Source organism: Eptesicus fuscus, chromosome 15 (assembly GCF_027574615.1).
Source record: "Eptesicus fuscus isolate TK198812 chromosome 15, DD_ASM_mEF_20220401, whole genome shotgun sequence".
NCBI lineage: Eukaryota > Metazoa > Chordata > Mammalia > Chiroptera > Vespertilionidae > Eptesicus > Eptesicus fuscus.
The window spans coordinates 64,500,760-64,515,758 of NC_072487.1; the positions used below are offsets into that span (position 1 = coordinate 64,500,760).

The following is a 14,999-nucleotide window of genomic DNA, read 5'->3' on the forward strand; positions in this document are numbered from 1 at the left end:
ATGGAGAGTCGAGCTCTGGACCCAGGGACTCGGGACTCCTATGGTGCCACCAGTCACCTCCCCAACAAGGGGGCCCTGGCAAAAGCCAAGAACAACTTCAAAGACCTGATGTCCAAGCTGACGGAGGGCCAGTATGTGCTGTGCCGGTGGACAGATGGACTGTATTACCTTGGGAAGATCAAGAGGGTAAACCTTTTCTCCCCGGCCCCTGTTCCCAGGCTCAGCATCTCTCTGCTTATCCTATGGCCTAGGCTGGTGATGGAGGGTGGGGGATTGCTGGGAAATTCCCTTCTTGTCCCTCGTGCTCAAAAGCTGAATGTGGAAGGAGCTTTTGCAGGTGCCATTCTTAGCGCTAATATCACCCAACCAGTTGTTTAGAAAAGTGCCTTTCGAGCCTGCAAAGCAAAATGGAGTAAGGGTGGAGAGGATCACAGAGGACCACGGCTTGTTCTGTCCTCAACATTCCCACCGAGCCGTCCCTCGGTCCCTGACGGTACAACTCCAGTGGCTGGGCGTGTACTACCTTCAGGAGCTGCCATCCACCTTCCCTTGGCCCACCTCCCCTTTCTGGAGCACAAGGAGGGGGTCACGTTAATCTCTGTGTCCTGTGGGGACAAAAACGGGAGGGGAAGACCATGTTCCATGGCTTCTCCCCAGCTACTTGCTCACATTGCTCCTTCCTCTCTGTGCCCCAGGTCAGCAGTTCCAAGCAGAGCTGCCTTGTGACTTTTGAAGATAATTCCAAATACTGGGTCCTGTGGAAGGACATACAGCATGGTGAGTATTTCCTAAGGTTTCAGACACCCCTGCCCCACCCACCCTCTGTCCTCTCTCCTCCTCCACCTCTGTTTTCTTCTCTTCTTCGGTCTCTTATTCCTGGTATCTGACCTGGTCCATGAACCCCCAAGTGTCCCTGAGATGCCAATCAGATTGTCAGTTGTACATTTTCTTGGAAAGGCCCATGACATTTGTCATCCCCTTGAGTACCCATGCCTTATGAAGGAGGCCAGCAGATGGAGAAAGGGACTCGGGAGGTGCCGGGGGCAGCCTGGGTCCAGGCCTGCATCTGCCCCCTTGCTGCCCTTCATCTCCTGCTGCACAAAGCTTGGAGTCTCTCTGGGCTAGGAACAGGGAGGGGCCCAGGCAATCGGAATTGTCACCTCTTGATGAGCACAGTGTCCCCTGCCAGCATGTGAAGAAAACTAGTGGAGGCAGCTCTATCCATGGGGGAAAGGGCACAAAAGCAGAGGCGGGCCAGGCAGGTGAGGATGGGCATTGCCAGGGGAGCAGGACCAGCTTTCACGGTTGAGAGGGAGCTGGGTACCATCCCTGCCCTCAGAGAGTTGACTGTCTGAAATCGATGGCATTCTTGCCACCATTCTCCCTTCCCATGTCCATGACAGACATCACTAATTAGTCACAACACTCATATATTTTCCACATGGAGCTCCCAGCAGTCTGTCTGCCATTCATGCTCAAACAGGAGAATAGATGTGATGGTGATGGGGTAGGGAGGCAAGCTTTAGGGTCAGATATTCCTTGACAGAGGTCTAGCTCTGCCACTTAATAGCTGCATATCCTTGGGCAAGGGACCTAATCTCTCTGACCCTCAGTCTCTTCATTAAAAAAAAAAAAAAAAAAAGGAGATGATGAAAGTACTGACCTCACAGAATGGTTAAATGAGATAATCCACATAAAATGCTTAGCCCAGAGTTATAGGGGGGCAGTTCCTAAAGAATTTGTTATCATAAGAGATGATTTCAAGGAGCCTGCCAAGTAGGGGCCACAGAACCCAGGCAGTCGGTAGAGTTTCTAAATTGTCTTTGCCTCCAAGATGGTGTGGCTAATGCAGACTGATTCTCCTCCAAGCCCCTCTCACCTCAATCTATACTAATAAAAGGGTAATATGTTAATTAGACCGGACGTCCTTCTGGTGAAAGCCATGGTGGCGGGGCCAAGGCAGAGGCAGTTAGGGGTGATCAGGCTGGCAGGGAAGAGCAGTTAGGGAGATCAGGCCAGCAGGGGAGAGCAGTTAGGGGGATCAGGCCAGCAGGCAGGTGAGCAGTTAGGAGCCATTGGTCCCAGATTACGAGAGGGATGTCTGACTGCCGATTTAGGATAACATCCCCTGAGGGGTCCCAGATTGGAGAGGGTGCAGGCCGGGCTGAGGGACAACACCCCCGCGACACACACACCCCGTGCACGAATTTTGTGCACCAGGCCTCTAGTTTATCATATAAAGATCCAAAGCAATAAGGACCTCCTCTCCTTGTTACCCTCTTATTGAAAGCACAGGGAGCCAGCTGCTAAGGGAAGACAGTTCACTTTAGCAGACCACGAGTAGGAGCCCCACTGTGTGCTCACCTGGGGAATCACTTGGCTCCCGCCAGATACCTGCTCTTTGCAGGCAGGGCAGGACGGCAGCCCCTGGGGCATCTCCCAAGATGGGAGCACAAAGCTGAGCACATCATAGGTATTGATCCATCGCTTCAGGAAGCCCAGGACTTACTGAGACCCACAAAGTGTACAGATACTGAGGAATAAGAGATGAGAGCATTTACTCAGCAAACATGCATTGAACATGGGTTATACACCACACACTGTATGAGGTCCTGGGGACACCTTGATGAACAGATACCATTTCAGTCTGCTAGTGGAAATAAGACAGAAACACACATTAACATGTATTTAATGTATTCACTCACACCTTTCACACATAAACACATGTTTCTTCAATAGAAACCAAGAAAATGCAAAGAAAAAAAAGAGATGGAGAGGGAACCTATAGTTTAAAAGCAATCGAACAAACAAAATTGTTATGACTCTTATTTGAGACAATTGGAAATGTGAATATTAACGGAAGGTATTGATATAAAGAACTTATTTTTAATTTTTAGTTGCAATAAAGATCCTGTCCTAGATTTTTTTAAAAAGAGAGTTTTAATCTTTCAGAGATACATACTGAAATATTTATGGAAATAATTGGGTATCTGGGACTTGATGCAAAATAATAGCAGGAAGCGAGTGGGAATATTTTCAAAACAAGATTGCCCATGAGTTCATAATTGTTAGAACACAGAGTTAAATTATAACATTTATAAAAATTTTAAAAATTATTTAACATAAAAAACTGCTTAACAAATGAAATTAAATCAGGCAGGAGAGGCAGCATGATATGGTCAAAAGAACAAAGGATTTGATGTCAAACAGATACGGGTTTGAATCCCACCTCTCCTGCTTACTAGCGGATCAAGGGACTTAACATCTCTGAGCCTCCATTTCCCCATTTTTAGAATGGAGTAATGACAGCAGGCACCTCCGAGAGGTTGGGGAGAATCCGTGAGTTGGCGTGTGGGGCCCGGTTCAAGGCCCAGCGCAAGGCCCAGTGCACAGAGGCTCAGCACCTGGATTGTGATTTTAAAACTCCCAATTCCCGCCAGCCAGACCCACAGGGCTTCTCTCTTTCAGCTGGCGTTCCGGGGGAGGAGCCCAAGTGTAACATCTGCCTGGGGAAGACATCAGGGCCTTTGAATGAGATCCTCATCTGTGGCAAGTGTGGCCTGGGTGAGTGTGATGAGCAAGCTCCCCCCCGCCCCCCCCCCGCCCCCGCCCCCACACACACTGGTCCCTGACAGGCAGTGCCTCAGACTGCTGGGGCCTCAGCTGGCTTCCTGCTTCTCTTGGAGCTCCAGAGTGGCAGGAGCCAGTCTCTGGGAGTGAGGTCCCAGGGAGGTCACCCTTGGAGAGAGCTGGGGCTTCGGAAAGTGAGAGGAGTTATGAAATCGAGCCCCCCTGGGTGGAGAGCATAGGTGGGAGAGAGGAGGCACAGAGGCTGAAGTCAGACTTTGGTGCCTCCCCCCTGGGGCCCCGGCAGCCTTTTAGTCGCCTGCTTGGACACCAACTTGGCTTGCCTTGGTGAGAGCATGACCAGCCAGTCCCCTGGCAGCTGGCAGGCACCCAGCTCCCCGGTCTTGCTGCAGCCCTCCCCTGCCCTGCCGCCTTTGGGCCGACAGCCTGGGGCCGCGGCCGCTTTCTTGTGGGCACCCACCACTCTCCTCTGTCTAGGTTACCACCAGCAGTGCCACATCCCCATAGCAGGCAGTGCCGACCGGTCCCTGCTCACACCTTGGTTCTGCCGACGCTGCATCTTCGCGCTGGCTGTGCGGGTGAGCCCCCCCCCCCGTCCTTCAGTCCCTGCCTCTCCCCTCTCCAGTCCCAGGTCCAGCGACTTTCTGAGCTCAGGCCTGACTCGGGGTCACAGAGTCAACGTTTTGGAGGCAGCCAGCGCCTCTGCCACTCACTCGGCCAGGTTCCTTAGCCTTTCTGAGCCTCGGTTTCCTCAACTGTGAAATGGATGCGGGTTTGGTGTCAGGAGTAGGAGGCCCCCAATAAATGGAGCCTTACTGTTAAAAGAGAAAACCATGTATGTGCCCACACTCACTAGTTATTGTTGTTACTTTTATTGTGCTTATTACTATTAACGGAAACCTGGGAAAGAGAGGGGATGGATTTCGGATTCTGGGGAAAAGCTCCCTGCGTCAGTCTATATTGGCGTATCTGCGGGTCCCCCTAGTGGCCATTTCCCTTGTGGCCCAACCGGGACCCTCCTCTCCCGCAGAAAGGCGGCGCGGTGAAGAAGGGCGCCATCGCCAGGACGCTGCAGGCGGTGAAGATGGTGCTCTCCTACCAGCCCGAGGAGCTCGAGTGGGACTCGCCCCACCGCACCAACCAGCAGCAATGCTACTGCTACTGCGGCGGGCCCGGAGAGTAAGGCCGCCGGGCCGGGCGGGTGGGGCGGGCCAGCCTCCCGGAAGGTTGGGATGTGATGCAGGGGGGGCGGGAAGGGGGCCTCACCTCCACCCTCACCCCCCACCCACGGTGGCTGTGGCCACCCGCCTGGGGGCGGACCTCTTGAGTGGGCTAAGCCCGTGGTCGGCAAACTGCGGCTCGCGAGCCACATGCGGCTCTTTGGCCCCTTGAGTGTGGCTCTTCCACAAAATACCACGGCCTGGGCGAGTCTGTTTTGAAGAAGTGGCATTAGAAGAAGTGTAAGTTTAAAAAATTGGCTCTCAAAAGAAAATTTCAATCGTTGTACTGTTGATATTTGGTTCTGTTGACTAATGAGTTTGCCGACCACTGGGCTAAGCACTCTGCGGTGTACCTAGACCCCAGGTGATTCTGATGATAGTGGTCCATGGACCACACCTGACAAGGTGTGAACAAAGCATTGACTGTCATTCAGGGAATAGCTTTCTGCTGTTAGCTTATCTTCAGTGAGTGGTTGCTGAATGGACATGATAGGGCAGGTGCAGTACCAGGCGAGAAAAACCAGGCATAGTGCTGCCCTGTTGGTTACAGGAGCCATCATTCTCCCATGAAGTCCCCTGAGCAACCTTGACCCTGTCAGTGGTATCTGGGAAGAAGTGTGTGGGGCGCAGTCCAGAGATGGGGACTCCGGTGTGGCATGGTGGAAGAGGGCTTTGAAGCCAGGCAGGCCAGGATTTGAATTGCCATCCACCACTTGCATTCTGACTCAGCAAGCCATTTATTCCCTGGCTCATCTATAAAATGGGGATAGTGGCCCATCCTGAGCCCCAGTGAAAGCATGTGCCCTGCTTACAGGACCTCCCCTGGCACAGCCTATGGCTCGGTAACTGAGTGCCTTCCCTCACCCCAGTGGAGGGCAAGTTTCTGTTGGGAAAGGTTGCTGAGGCTCCTATCTGGCTGGGGGTGTGGGCCCAGGTGACCCTGGCTCCTCTCTCTCCAGGTGGTACCTGCGGATGCTGCAGTGTTACCGGTGCAGGCAGTGGTTCCACGAGGCTTGCACCCAGTGCCTCAATGAGCCCATGATGTTTGGAGACCGGTAGGTGCTAATCTGATCTGGCTCAGCCTTGAGTGTGAGGTGGGGAGACGGGGAGAGCAGTGGCAACTCCTTCAGACTACGTGCCAGGCTCCAGTAAAGTGCAGGGAGCGGGGGGTTTCTATGGGGGAAAACTTCCGGTAGAGGAATATTCTGGACCACATCCTAGTTGCCATTGATTTATGGGGGATCTTAGAGCCCTACCTTCTCTAAGCCCTGGTCTCTTTCAGTGTCTGGGGAAGGGGGAGTGACACAAGCCCTGCCCCATCCTGCCCAGGGGTGCTGTAGGAACCACTGGGTGAATGGATAACTTGATTCAGCTTCTAACCAGTGGGGCTAAGCTCATGGGAGGCTTAAGTGCATCCAACCAGATGTGTGTGCCGTGGTGATTGTGAGTGTGAGTCTCAGAGGGGAAGAGCGTGAGCACTGCAGCCCAGCCTAGCTCGACCCACTCTCTCTGAACTCAGCCACACTCCAGGGCAGTGACACTGGGGAAGGGGATTGAGGTAGGGGTTAGAGGGGGTAGGGGAGGATTACTTGGTCTCTGCCCTGCCCTGTCCTTACCCCTGCCCCCCTGGGCCTCCAGCCCTAGGAATGAGAACAAGCTGACTATGGGATGGCAGTGGGAGGTGAGGGGGTGAGGGGGCTAGATTAGGGTGGGGTGTCAGAGCCTCGCCCACCACAGGCCCCCTCTCCACCCGCCCACAGGTTCTACCTGTTCTTCTGCTCCGTGTGTAACCAGGGCCCAGAATACATTGAGAGGCTACCCCTGCGATGGTGAGAGGATGGGGCTTGGCCCAGGCACCCCCTGTCTGTCCTGGCTCCTCCCCTCCCCCCTTCCTCCAGGAACAATTCCATTTCCAACCATCAGGCCCCAGCTTTGCCCCTACCCTCGAGCCCTGACCTTGGCCGGCTGCCTCACCCCAGCCCCACCTCCTTGCCCCCTGCCCAGGGTGGATGTAGTTCACCTGGCCCTCTACAACCTGGGGGTGCAGAGCAAGAAGAAGTACTTTGACTTTGAGGAGATTCTGGCCTTTGTCAACCACCACTGGGAGCTCCTGCAGCTTGGCAAGGTAGGCAGGACGTGGGATGGCAGAATGGCAAGAGCCCATGCCACAGTGGGGTTACCACGGTTCCGAGAGGCTTCCCAGGGTCACACAGTGCAGGTTAGGATCCAGGTCTCTGAGCGCTCGCTCTTAAACTGCTGCCTGGGATGAAGACCCAGAGCCTTTGAGCTGCTGTATCCCTGAGTCCACACCTCTGAGCCTGTGCCTTGCACGGGGCTTCCTGACCGAGATTTTGAGAGTGGGCAGATTAGGACCTCACAGACTTAGCTGCAGGGAGCAAGGGATGAAGTCTGGCTGAAGCAGGACCGAGCTGTTCGACCCACTCCAGGTTACCTGGCTAGGATGGAAAGTGAAGTGGGCCTGCCCCCTGCTGGTCCTACTTGGAATAGCAGGAGTGGGCACCTCGGGAGTTTCTGCATGTCAGAGGTGGAGAGTGACTTGTCTAGGGCGGTGGTCGGCAAACTCAGTAGTCAACAGAGCCAAATATCAACAATACAACGATTGAAATTTCTTTTGAGAGCCAAATTTTTTAAACTTAAACTTCTTCTAACGCCACTTCTTCAAAATAGGCTCGCCCAGGCCGTGGTATTTTGTGGAAGAGCCACACTCAAGGGGCCAAAGAGATGCATGTGGCTCGCGAGCCGCGGTTTGCCGACCACTGGTCTAGGGCATTTGGAGCTGAGCCAAAACTGGAGCCAGGGCCTCCCCAGCCACTTCCACGGTAGGGCCGTGTCACCCTTAGAATCCTCTCCACCACAGAGTGAGGCATCTTCTCTCCTGACTGCCCCAAACCCTTCTTTGATGAGACAGGGCTTTTTTTGAAAAAAAATCTTTTTAAAAAAGATTTTCATATAACATCTTCATTTACAATGTTTGATCATTTATAAACGACATAAGTGTTATACAGCCCTAAAAGATAGGTAGAGCTGGTATATTTTTAAAACAACATTTTTTGCTGATTTATAAAAAAACCATACATGTTCCTAGTAGAACAATTTTAAAGTATCAAAAAGCATAAGTATGCTTGTCAAAAAAGCCATCCATCTTCCCACATCACACAACCCAGAGACAACTGCTGTTAACACATTTTCTTCCATCTTCTCTTCTCTGTGTACTTTTTCTTTTTACGTGGTTTAGGTTACACAGTATTGTAAATACCCTTTTACAGTTTTCATTATATCATAAATACCTTTTCATATCATGAAAAGAGTTTTCAGAAACATTTTAAAGGCAGCGTTGATTTCCATCGTAGTTTACCCGTTTCCTTCCCATTGGCCCAGCATTGTCTGTGTTTCATATTATGTCCGCTTGGTGGAGTCATGGAGTGGCATCACCGGGTCAAGGGCATGGACATCTTTAAAGCCCTTGATACCTTTAGGACAGGAGTTACTCTCCCCAGTTACAGATGGGAACTGAGCTCAGGTGAAAACACTTGTCTGGGGTCGTGCAATAAGTCGCTGGTTCTCACCTGGAGGACTCAGGAGACTGGGGGAGGGAGGTGTTGGGTGGAGGCCTCCCCAGATGTCATATGCCAGGGTCTGACTGTCCTGCTGGCCTGCTCCCCCGTAGCTCACCAGCACCCCCGTGACGGACCGAGGACCGCATCTCCTCAATGCGCTGAACAGTTACAAAAGCCGGTGCGTGCAGGGAAGGGAGTGGCGTGGGGCCCCCTACAGGTGGGATTTCAATCTAAAGGTTCTTCCTACCTTTGCTCACGCTTGCTCCCTGCCTGGGTCTCCTGCCCCTTCCCTTTGACTGGATAAATCCTACCTGTCCTTCAAGATCCAGGGAGACACCCACCCCCTCTGTGACGCTTCCCCTGACCCCGCCAGCAGCGTGACACATTCTTGTCTGGGGGCTGCAGCCCTGATCCGAGGGCCCCTCCTGCCCTAGCCATCTAGATCTGGGCCAGGCTCTGAAGGATTGACTCACCACCTCTCAGGTGAGTCAGTGGCTTCCCAGCCAGACTTTGGAGTTCTTCTCAGAACCCACAGCTGCCACGCCCCTCGCTACCACCACAGGGAATGGCCAGGCTCCTTAGCACAGCACTCATGGCCCCTATGAGACCCTGCCATGCCTTCTGCCTCTGGCCCTTTGCCTTATTTATTCTGGATGTCAGCCATCCTGAAACCTTTGCTTTCCCACTCTTGCTTTTGCTCACATTCTTCTTTTTCATTCATTTGTTCCATCAACAACTATTTTATCGAACTGCTGCTCTGTGTCAGCCCTGTGCAGGCGTGAGGACACAGTGAGGATAAGCCCTGGTCCCTGCTTCCATCCGCCGCTGTCTCTAGACATCGCTAGGCAGACTTACCCACTCTCTCTCCCTCCTTCTCATGGTTTGGGGCCCAGACACAGCCCTACTCAGTCCACGAGGCTCCTCTCCTTCCGGGGACAGTCTCCTGAGGGTAGGGCTGCGACTGAGTCCCCTCTGCAGCCTCCGAGCAGCCCAGAGGGTGTTGGAAAGATGAGGGCAGTGCCTGGAGGTGCTTTCAGTCTCCGTGTGGAGAGCAGAGAGCAGAACGGGGCTCCACTCGGGGCTGGAGGGGGCCTTCCTGAGGGAGGTGGCTTTGGGGCTGGTTGAGGCAGAGAAGAAAAGGGAGAGGAAGAGCAAGAGCCACCACAGGCAGTGGAAGAACAGGAACCACCAGCCCCATCCTCAGCCTCCGCCGGGGACTCCTGATCCCACAGGATTTGAGGAATCGGCGTCTCCTCGGGCCACTCTGTATTTTAGCTCTGGGTCCAGGGAAGCGAAGAGAGTAGTCTTAACACTTGACTCTGCTCCCCAGGAGGATGGACCGACAGACTCCAGAGCTCTCTCCTCCCCTCCCCACCTCTAGGTTCCTCTGTGGCAAGGAGATCAAGAAGAAGAAGTGCATCTTCCGCCTGCGCATCCGCGTCCCGCCCAACCCGCCAGGGAAGCTGCTGCCTGACAAGGGCCTGGTGCCCACTGAGTATGGCACCTCCTCTGAGCTGCGTAAGAGAGGAAAGAGCAAGCCTGGGTCAGTGCCTGGAGACCCAGGGACTAGGGCTGCAGCCAAACTCCGGATCCCAGCTCCCAGCCCCAGCCACACGCCATGCGATGGGCCCAGGGAGTGTGCTAGAGTCCAGGCAGGCAGGGAGGACTACCCCTGCTGGTCCCGCTGGAGGCACCCTGAGGGGCCAGTCTGGCTGAGCCAGGGCTGGTCCCACATCGGGACTCCTCCTGCCTCAGTCCCTTATTGACTGGCTTGGAGGAAAAGCCAGATCCTGGGACCCAGTCTTGCTGGATGGGGGCTTAGGCAGAAAAATGAGTGTGAGGGGTCCCTGGCTTTCCTGATGGAGGGGAGCCCCTCCTCCTGAGCGTGGGGGGCAGAGTATCCGGATGCATGTGCCTGAAAAGGCACCTTCTCTCTCCTGCCCATCATGCCGCCTCCATCCCCTCCGCCCTGCTGCCATTTCCCCCTTCCTCCCCAAGTCGTGAAGGCGGCCGTCCCACCCCCACGGCTGAGGCCCAGCCCTGCCCCTGCCACTCCTCCCTCTGGCAACCTCAGGGGCCTGCAGGCGCTGAAGTGGCCACCCTCTCCCTTTTCTGTCTCCACAGGTTGTTGCCTCACGAATTCCAGCAGCAGAAAAGGCGAGTTTATAGAAGAAAAAGATCAAAGTTTTTGCTGGAAGATGCTATTCCCAGTGTTAGTTTCTCATTTTCTTACTCTCTACTTCCACACGCAGGGTCAGCACGTATTAGGGGTTTCTGTACCAGGTCCCTTAAAGGAGAAGCCAGCTCTTATTACAGCTAAACAGGAAGAGCCAGGCTCTGCAAGGCCAGTCCTTTATCTCCCCAAGTTCTTTCCAGAACCTGAGGGGGGGGCAAGGGTGGGTAATATCCTTGTTCCCTCTGTCCAGGTGGGGAAACTGAGGGCCAGGGAAGGGCCGGGACTTTCCTGAGGTCACAGTTCAGGTAGCAGCAGAGCCCAGCCTGCACCCAGGCTCCAGGGCTCGCTTTTTCCTTCAGCTGCCCACCCGCGGCGGGCTGCTCTTCACACTCACACCGCAGTCCCATTCTGCTGTCTTCCCACACCTCGGAGTGAACACACCAGGGCTCATGGGCCACTTTTGCAGCTGAGACACTGGGACCCAGACACGGGAAGGTCATGCAGTCAGCTAGAGACGGAGCCAGGACTGGGTGACCTGCTCCCTAGTCAGGCAGGTCTGGGAATAAGAGGAAGTGAGTCTTACCCTGGGAGGGTCCAGCCCTCAGAAGCCTGGCTGTACCAGCAGGCAGCGGTGCGGCCACAGCTGGAGAAGATCTGAGGCTCACTGCTCCCTCGCCCCTGCTCCCTCCTCTGTGTCCACAGAGCGACTTTACCTCGGCCTGGAGCACCAACCACCACCTGGCCAGCATATTTGACTTCACGCTGGATGAAATTCAGAGTTTAAAGAGGTAACAGTGAGGGAGCCGCCTCCACACCCCAGCAGCGGAGGCATCCCCTGGCAAGTGCCGAGCAGAAAGCCGCCTGAGGGAGCGGGAGCGCTCCTGAAAGGGGAGGTGGCCAGGGAAGGCTCTTGACTCCTTGGGCTTTGCAGTCTGGAAGGGTAGGACATGGACAGGCAGAGAGGAGGCAGGCGTGGTGGCAGCAATGGGAACGGGGGCCCCTGCTGGGAGGTCCGAGGGGCTCAGAGACGACTGGAGAGGTGGGGGGGGGGCAGGGGGGACTGTGCTGAGAGCCTATAGCAGGCTCACCCTCTCCTCCCTCTCAGTGCCAGCTCAGGCCAGACCTTCTTCTCAGACTTGGACTCCACGGATGCTGCCAGCACCTCTGGCTCCGCCTCCACCAGCCTCTCCTATGACTCCAGGTAAGCTTCCTGGCAGCCTGGACTCCCATTCCGCCACTCCCCCACCTTCACCCCCCACCCCCCACCCACCTCCTCCTCCCACTTCTTGCCATGTGGCTCATGCTGTGCATCTGCGTCTCGGGCTGAGGGACCTGGCCCTCTGCAGCTGTGAGCCTGGGTCTGAGGCCCTCTGGCTGAGTGGGGCTTCCAGGTGGCTCCGCTTGGATTGCTGGGTGGCATTTCTCTCTGGTGTTCCAGCGCAGGGTCATTTGCCCAGAGGTTCTTTCTCTGGGGCTCTTGGCCTCTGCGCGCCGGGAGGTCGCATGTCTGTGCCTCTGACCGCAGGCTCCCGACCCCAGTTCTGTGTTCCAGTCTCTGAGGAAAGGAGCCGTGGATTTGGGAGCCTGGTGGAGAGGAGAATGACAGCCTGCAGGGTGTGGGGTCTGGGAGGGGGACAGAACCCCAGAGGCCATGCTGAGGGGCCAACCCGGTTGGCAGTAGCCGTCCTCAGCGGCGTAGGGAGGGTGAGCTTCTGAACTCAGGGCTCCTTTAGCTCTACTTTGGGGTCCCGGAGGCCCCTGCAAAGTAGAATTATGTATCTTGGGAGTTTTTCTGTTGTCTGGGTGCCTTCTTCTGCTGTTGCCTCTGTATTTTCACTTATTTCTTTTTTTTTTTAATTATTTTGTTTTTTAATCGGAGGAAAGGAGAGGGAGAGAAACATCAATGATGAGAGAATCATTGATCGGCTGCCTCCTGCATGTCCCCCACTGGAGATCGAGCCCGCAACCTGGGCATGTGCCCTTTGACCGGAATCAAACCCAGGACTTTTCAGTCCGCAGGCCGATGCTCTATCCACTGAGCCAAAACGGCTAGGGCAGTGGTCGGCAAACTCATTAGTCAACAGAGCCAAATATCAACAGTACAACGATTGAAATTTCTTTTGAGAGCCACATTTTTTAAACTTAAATCTTCTTCTAACGCCACTTCTTCAAAATAGACTCGCCCAGGCCGTGGGATTTTCTGGAAGAGCCACACTCAAGGGGCCAAAGAGCCGCATGTGGCTCTCGAGCCACAGTTTGCCGACCACGGGGCTAGGGCTTCACTTATTTCTTCCTGTTTCTTCTCACTAGCTCTTCGGCTCTTTCTGCTTCAAATGTCTGAATGTGTACCTCTTCTTGTGTGGCCACTTCTCTACCGAGTCTGCCTCTTTCTGCCCGTGTGTATGCACATGTCTGTCTCCAATCCAGACTCTTGGATGTGGGGTACTGTAATCCATAACTGCCGTCCGACCCCATTGGACTTGTCTAGCCCAGACGAGGGAGGGCAGTGTAAGCGGGGCCTCTGCACAGCTTGATGTCAGGAGGCACAGAGGATGGAGCCCCGGCCCTGTGCAGGGCTTCCTAAGTATAGAGCCGGACACACCGAGGTCTGAATCCTGGCTCTGTCTCCGCCCGACTGGTGGCTTCTCCCTGGAGCCTGTTTCCCTCCCATGGGGCTGTTGTGAGGCTCCAGTGGGCTGGTGTGTGTGTGTGGGGGGGTGGGCGGGCCCAGGGCCTGTGCCCAGGGGAGTGCTCAGGGGGAGGCCTGTGAGGATTCCCCCTCATTTCCCACTTCCTCTTCCCCCCCTGACAGACGGACAGTGGGCAGCCGGAAGAGGAAGCTGGCAGCCACAGCGTACACGCCACTGCGGGCAAAGCGGCGGGCAGCCGAGCTGAGTGGACGCTGCCCCTCGGACAGTGGGGCCGAGGGGGCTTCGGGCCCCGAGCGGGCAGACGAAAGCATTGACAGCCACACGTTTGAGAGCATCAGCGAGGACGACTCATCCCTGTCCCACCTCAAGTCATCCATCACTAACTACTTTGGCGCGGCTGGGCGGCTGGCCTGTGGGGAGAAGTACCAGGTGCTGGCTCGGAGGGTCACGCCTGAGGGCAAGGTCCAGTACCTGGTGGAGTGGGAAGGGACCACCCCTTACTGACTAGCCCGCAGGGGGTGCCGGGAGCCCTGGCAGCAAAGACGGGAGACTGGAAGCCACAGGCTCCCAGGTTCTCTGCAGGGGGGGGCGGGGGAGGGAAGCAAGGCAGCTGCAGGCGCCTGGCCCAGGCCCTTCCTGCGTCTCCATCTCCGCTCTCCCTCCGGCTCTAAGGTCGCAGTGTCCCCACACACTCTGCACTCCCCCAAACTGTTCACCTGTTCCTTTCAGTGTGTGTCGCCCTGGCTCTGGGATGCTTTTTCCTGAAGCCTGAATCTGTCTTTGTCCCCAGTTTTGTGTCACTTACCTCTCTCACCCCTTTTGTGTGTGTGTGTGTGTGTGTGTGTGTGTGTGTGTATGTGTGTGTGTGTGTAGACACGCTACACATGCATGCTGTCCCTTGTGTAACTACACACACGAGCCCAGATGAGGGCAGAACGAGAACCTCTGAGAAAGTGGGTGAAGGTGGGAGCTTTTCTCTCCCACTTTCCTGCCCGCCCCCCACTCCCTCCCGAACCCTGGAAATGCTGGTGAGGATAGGAGGCCTCTGAGAGCCTGTGAGGCAGAGACCGGCCTCCACGCCTCAGGCCTTGAGAGTCCAGGTCTCTGCCTCGGAGGCACCAGCGCCAGAGCCCTGTGAAGGCCAAGGTGTCAGCTTCTGGGGTCCCCGTTTCCTTTCCTTTCCTTGGCTACACCCTCTTGGTGACCATGGGGTGGGCTGGCCTTGCTGGAATAGGGGTGGCCTTGAAAACCTGAGGGACAGGGAGGGGGGGTGGGAGGAAAGGAAGGCGTGTCCTGCTAAACCTCAGACTGTTTCTGACACCTCCCACCCCGAGACCGCCACACACGCAGCTGAGTACACGTTCCCTCACACAAGCTTCCAGCCACATGTGCTCTCACCCTCCAGGCACAAGCATTTGGCTCTGCCTCCAGGTACACACACACACACTCTCTCTCTCTCTCTCTCTCACACACACACACACACACACACTCTCTCTCTCACACACACATACACTATATATCTCTCTCTCACACACACACACACACACACTCTCACACACACATACACTATATATCTCTCTCTCTCACACACACACACATACACACACTCACTCTCACACACACACACTCTCTCTCTCTCTCTCTCTCTCTCTCTCTCTCTCTCTCACACACACACACACACACACACACACACACTCCCTCCAGTGACAGCCTGGCTCCTGCCTTTGGCTCTCCCTTGGCCCTCTTCCAGGGACCATGTGCTGCAACTAAATGTGAAAGTCCAGCT

The 14,999-nt window shown here is 55.2% G+C and overlaps 1 protein-coding gene across 1 annotated transcript; it reads left to right on the top strand.

Moving 5' to 3' along the window:
- On the top strand, positions 1-13,751 carry PHF19 (PHD finger protein 19). The gene is made up of 14 exons (XM_008152126.3): positions 1-186; positions 696-777; positions 3,469-3,564; positions 4,066-4,166; positions 4,619-4,767; positions 5,768-5,863; positions 6,569-6,637; positions 6,813-6,933; positions 8,497-8,564; positions 9,768-9,929; positions 10,511-10,598; positions 11,265-11,350; positions 11,668-11,763; positions 13,375-13,751. The coding sequence occupies exons 1-14, from the start codon at positions 1-3 to the stop codon at positions 13,715-13,717; spliced, it is 1,743 nt and encodes a 580-aa protein (XP_008150348.1). The 3' UTR covers positions 13,718-13,751.
- The last annotated feature ends 1,248 nt before the right edge of the window (positions 13,752-14,999 follow it).